The sequence below is a fragment of the Alligator sinensis genome, unplaced genomic scaffold (genome assembly GCF_000455745.1).
Source record: "Alligator sinensis unplaced genomic scaffold, ASM45574v1 scaffold1660_1, whole genome shotgun sequence".
Taxonomy (NCBI): Eukaryota; Metazoa; Chordata; order Crocodylia; family Alligatoridae; genus Alligator; species Alligator sinensis.
The window spans coordinates 67,131-72,165 of record NW_005843061.1 but is presented as its reverse complement, the minus strand read 5'-3'; the positions used below and the strand labels follow the sequence as shown (position 1 = coordinate 72,165).

Here is a 5,035-nt window from a genome sequence, read left to right as displayed (position 1 = left end):
AGGCGTGGGGGGGGCACAGCTGCCCCAGGCCAGCAAAACCTAGTAATAGCGGGCGCGGGTCAAAGGCCACCCGGAAGTATGGGCATGCGCACACGGGATTTCCGCCTGTTCCACCTTGCGCGCATGCGCGCTACCCCCGTTTCCGGTTGCGCACTGCGCATGCGGCCGGAGGAGCGTGAGAGCGCTGCCCCGCCCCTGGAGTAGTGCTGCCGCGGAGGCTGCCGGGAGCTGAAGTCCGGCCGCAGCGGGACCGGAACAGGAACCGGAAGTCAGGAAAAGTTGCGGGAGAGAGACAAAAAAAATCTCTCTTACTTCCGGGGCAGTGGTAGTGACAGAGCGATCCCGGCATGCCCGGCGGCGTCGCCCGAGTGACGGGAATCTGGACCGTAGCCATGGGAACGAGTCTCACTGGCGAGTGTTGCCATGGGGACAGGGCACCCGGGTAGGGAGGAGGAGCCTGGGCCGTTGCCGTGGGGACAGGGCAACCACATGGTGGGAAACCTCGTTGCCATGGGGACGGGATGCCTGGGTGAGGGATCTGGTTGCCATGGGGACAGGGCACCCACAGGAAGGAGGGAACCTGGGACGTTGCCATGGGGACAGGGTAGGCACTGGCGGGAAATCTCGTCGCTATGGCGACGGGATGCCCGGGTCAAGGGGGAATCTGGTTGTCTACGGGAGGGCGGGAACCTGGGGCGTTGCCATGGGGATGGGACCTGGTTACCATAGGGATGTGGGCGGGGATCTGGATGCTATAGGGAGGGGGTCGCCTGGGGCATTGCTGTGGGGACAGAGGCGGGGGGGGGGGGGGCTGGGGCATTGCCATTCACATGTGCATATCTATGTTTTCCAAACAAAAATAAAAAGGCAATCCCTGCCGGGTGAGCGACATCCAGCGATCCGCACCTCGCAGCAGGATGCGGCCCCCAGCCCCCCTCTCCCTGCAGGAGAGGATCCCGGCCCGCCAGGACAACACCCCCGGGGGAAGGCTGGGCACGGCCCGATCGGGATCGGGATCGGGATCGGGGCCGGGGAGAGAGCCAGGCCCAGGCCTGCCCCCCTGGAGCCGCCCCCGCCCCTTCTCCAGGGCACCCTGGGGACCCGCATCCCTGCCCTGGGCCCTGGCCCCGCTCTGACGCGGTGGAGGCACCTGCCCCTCCCCCCGGGGCTTGACCCCCCCAGGAGCCGCAGCGGCTTGCCCGGGGTTGGGGCTGGCCCCCATCAGCCCTGGGGCAAGATGGCGCCGACAGCGAGGGGTGTCCCACAGCCAGCAGCCCTGCTGCTCTCCCCTCCTGTCCTTCCCCTTGCCGGGGGCACACGGGCTGGCCCTAGAGCGCAGCATTTAATTATGCGTCTGCTGCCCCCCCGCTGCGCGGCAGCCCCTCAGGCCCACTGCTACCGAGCTACAGCCCGGCTCCGCCCTGCAGCCCTGGCGCTGCCCCGGGCCGGAGCCGGAGCCGGAGCCGGAGGGAGGGGGGGCCGGCTGGCAGCAGCGGGAAGGACACAGGGTGCAGACAGTGGCGAGGGCTGGGCCTGTTCTGGTTCCCAGCTCCACCTGGCACCAGGAGCAAGGGGGCGCGGGAGCCAGGTGAGGTGGCTGGGGCTCCCGGGACCAGGGCGCAGACGTGCTTGTGCTGGGCAGCCCGTTCCAGCCCCGGGAGGCAGAGCCAGGCCTGCAGCCCAGCACCAGCACTTGCCTCCCCCCGACCCAGGAACCCACCACGGTGCCAGTGCTGCCTGCTCCCGGCCAGGCTTTATTGAAGAAACCTCTAAACAAACCAAGCAGGGTGGGGCAGGCAGCCCTGCTGCGCCCCCCACACAGGATCCAGGCCAGCACCAGGCCCCCAGGGCAGAGGTAGAGGGCATCATGCCAGCCGGGCCTGGGTCCTCCCTGCACCGACTCCGCTCCCGCCCAGGCAATGGTCAGTGTAGCTCAGGCTGCTCCTGCGCCTGCCTGCGGATCAGCTCGGCGTAGAGGCCGCCCCGGCGCAGCAGCTCTGCATGCGTTCCTGTCTGGGGGGCACGAGCACAGGTCAGGTCCCTGCACCCCTGCCCCTGCCCCGAGCCCCCAGCTCGTCCCCCTGCTCACCTCGGCGACGCGCCCGCCGTCTAGCACCACAATGAGGTCGGCGCCCTGCACGGTGCTGAGGCGGTGGGCGATGACTAGTACGGTGCGGCCAGCGGCGGCCCGGTCCAGCGCCTCCTGCACTACCCGCTCTGACTCAGCGTCCAGCGCGCTCGTGGCCTCGTCCAGGATCAGCACAACGGGATCCTTGACGAGCGCCCGGGCAATGGCTATGCGCTGCTTCTGGCCCCCCGACAGTGTCACGCCCCGCTCGCCTGCAGGGGAGGGAAGTAAGGGTCATACCTGGGACCCCACCGTGACCAGGTCTCCCCGCCCCTACACTGGTCTGGAGCCCTGCATTCCCCCCATGGGCTCTGCCCGCCCCGCTCAGCCCCAGGGGAGCATGGAGGGGCCGGGGAGGGCGCTGGGGCATCACCCCCACTCACCCACGATGGTGTCATAGCCCTCGGGGAAGCTGCGGATGAAGCCGTCGGCGTTGGCACGCCGGGCCGCGGCGTAGACCTCAGCGTCGGAGGCGCCGGGCTTGCCAAAGCGGATGTTCTCCATCACAGTCGTTCCAAAGAGCACGGGTTCCTGCATGGCCGGGAGCCGGCGCCTCAGGGCCAGCCCCAGCAGCAGGGAGCATTGCCCCACACTGGTCCCAACGCCCCCACAAGGGAGCGCAGCCCGGCGCTGCCCCCAGCCCTGCCACCCCTCACCTGGCTGATGAAGCCGATGACCTGCCCCCGCAGCCACAAGGGGTCCAGGCTGCCGAGCTCACAGCCGTCCAGCGTCACCGTCCCCTGCGTGGGCTCGTAGAAGCGCTCCAGGAGCGCTGCCACCGTCGACTTCCCTGCAGGGGGAAGGCATCAGCCACGCCGTCGGGTCACCATCAGACCCCCACCCCGGGGCCCTCGAGCACAGCCCTGGCCGCACCTCCGCCCGAGGGTCCCACGATGGCCACCGTCTTGCCGGGCGGAAGCGTGAGGCTGAGGTCCCGCAGCACCTGGTAGCCGGGACGTGTCGGGTAGCTGTGTGGTGAGGACAAGAGCAGGGGGGTCAGGGCCTGGGGTGCACACTCCTGCACCCCAGGCCCTCCCTGCCCCGTGGGCCTCACCTGAAGGAGACGCCCTGGAAGCAGATGCAGCCCCGCAGCGCGTGGCTGGGGATCCGGGCCCCCCCGCACAGAGGCACGGCCGGCTCCAGGGTCATGAACTCGAAGACGCGTGCGCCGGCGCTGAGGCCGCGCACCACCTGCGGGCACAGGGTCCGGGGGTCCATCAGGCAGCCCCAGGCCATGGCCTGCATGTCCCCGGCAAGCCCGCGCTGGCAGTGCTCGTACCGGCAGGGCCGGCTTCGCCCCGTGCCCGGCTCCAGGGCCCCCCAGCGTACCTGCCCAAAGAGGACGGAGATGTTGGCCATGGACCTGCCGAGACACAAGGCAACAGGCTCTGCTCAGGGCTGGGCGCGGGCAGCACAGCCTAGCCCCCCAGGGCCTAGACCTGCTCTCGGGGCTGGATGTGGGGTGCGCGCCCGCTCCAGCGCCGCTCTGACCTCTGCACCGTCTGCGACGCCACGAGGAAGGACATGAGGTCCCCGGCCGAGAGCTCCTCCCCTGCCAGCAGGGCACCGCCCGTGAAGATGGTGCCCAGCACGATACCTGCGGGCACAGGGCAGGAGTGGGGTACAGGCAGGAAGCGTCCCCCACGGCCCGCTGGATTCGTGTCACCCTGCCCCATCCCAAGCAAGGGGGCAAGGAGCCCAGCCACTCACAGTTCAGCACCACGTTGGACAGGCCCTGGAAGACGGCGATGCCCACGCCCAGCCGCTCGTTCAGCTGGCCCGACCGCTGAACCTCGGTGCAGTACGCCCTGCGGGAGAGTGATGCGCTGATTGATGCCCTCCCGGCGGGAAGGGACCGGCCCTTGCTAGCTGGGGGCCGGGCTGCGGCAGGGATACGTGGCCTGGTCGAGAAGCCCAGGCAGGTTGGGCACACCCCGCAAGGGACAGGACTCACTCCAGCTGCCTGTCCTCCATGGCAAAAGCCCGCACAGTCCGGACGTTCCCCAGCACCTCGTCCGCCACCCCCGTGGCCTTGGCCACCTGTGGGGAGAAGGTCACGTGGCCGCTGGAAGGTCCCCGGGGAGAGAGGGCAGCCCCGCAGGGCCACTGTCCCCACCAGGAAGGTATCTGCAGCCTCAGCACCCGCTCCCACGTGTCCCACCAGCACGGACTGCAGGAGAGGGGAAACGTGGCAGGGCTCTGGGTGCAGGGAGACGTGGGAGGGCTGGAGCAGGCAGGTTGGGAGCTGGGCAGAACCCCCTGGGTGGCCGAAGCGGGCCAGGCAAGGCAGAGGCGGAGGGGCTGCGGCGTTACCTGCTCCTGGGCCTGGCGGGACAGGCCACGCAGGAAGGAGCCGATGAGGGCACCGGCGCCCACCAGGCTGGGCATCACCACCAGCAGGAGCCCCGTCAGCTTGGGCGAGAGCAGGTAGAGGGAGGCGAAGCAGCCCACGATCTGGGTGGCGCTGCGCAGGCCCTGCGGCACACGCCGGTGTCAGGGACCCGGCACGGCCCAGCCCCCGCTGGCAGCCGAGAGCTGGGGAGGGCCCGGGCCAGTCCCCGCAGCCTCACCTGGGAGACGACGAGCTTGAAGGAGGACTTGAACTCCTGCACGTCGGCCGTGAGCCGCGTCACCAGCTGCCCCGTGCGAGTGGCGTCAAAGAAGGCCACGTCCTGCCTGCGGGGAGACGCGGGCTGGGAAACGGGGCGCGCGGGACGCACCCTCCCCGCCGCGGCAGTCTGCACCCCACTCCCCCCACCGCCCCCCGGGGCAGGGCTCACCGCAGCAGCGAGGAGAAGAGCGCCGTCCGCATGCTGCTGGCCACCTGCTCCCCGACCCGCGACAGCAGCACGATGTAGCCGAAGGTGAGCAGCCCCTGCGGGGAGAGCCCGGGGGGCTCCGCGTCCC

At 70.1% G+C, this 5,035-nt stretch overlaps 1 protein-coding gene across 1 annotated transcript in view; it reads right to left on the bottom strand.

Annotated features, from left to right (window-relative positions):
* Positions 1–1,714: 1,714 nt before the first annotated feature.
* Positions 1,715–5,035, bottom strand: part of ABCB8 (ATP binding cassette subfamily B member 8) — a 4,413-nt gene continuing 1,092 nt past the window's right edge. Inside the window, exons 2-14 of the mRNA XM_025193520.1 lie at positions 4,909–5,024; positions 4,699–4,804; positions 4,442–4,603; positions 4,083–4,168; positions 3,839–3,936; positions 3,620–3,725; positions 3,458–3,491; positions 3,183–3,319; positions 3,002–3,096; positions 2,785–2,918; positions 2,512–2,659; positions 2,090–2,340; positions 1,715–2,013 (exon numbers count right to left, since the gene is read on the bottom strand). Coding sequence (XP_025049305.1) covers positions 1,924–2,013; positions 2,090–2,340; positions 2,512–2,659; positions 2,785–2,918; positions 3,002–3,096; positions 3,183–3,319; positions 3,458–3,491; positions 3,620–3,725; positions 3,839–3,936; positions 4,083–4,168; positions 4,442–4,603; positions 4,699–4,804; positions 4,909–5,024 — 1,563 coding nt within the window. The 3' untranslated portion in view covers positions 1,715–1,923. The remainder of the gene's footprint in view (positions 2,014–2,089; positions 2,341–2,511; positions 2,660–2,784; positions 2,919–3,001; positions 3,097–3,182; positions 3,320–3,457; positions 3,492–3,619; positions 3,726–3,838; positions 3,937–4,082; positions 4,169–4,441; positions 4,604–4,698; positions 4,805–4,908; positions 5,025–5,035) is intronic.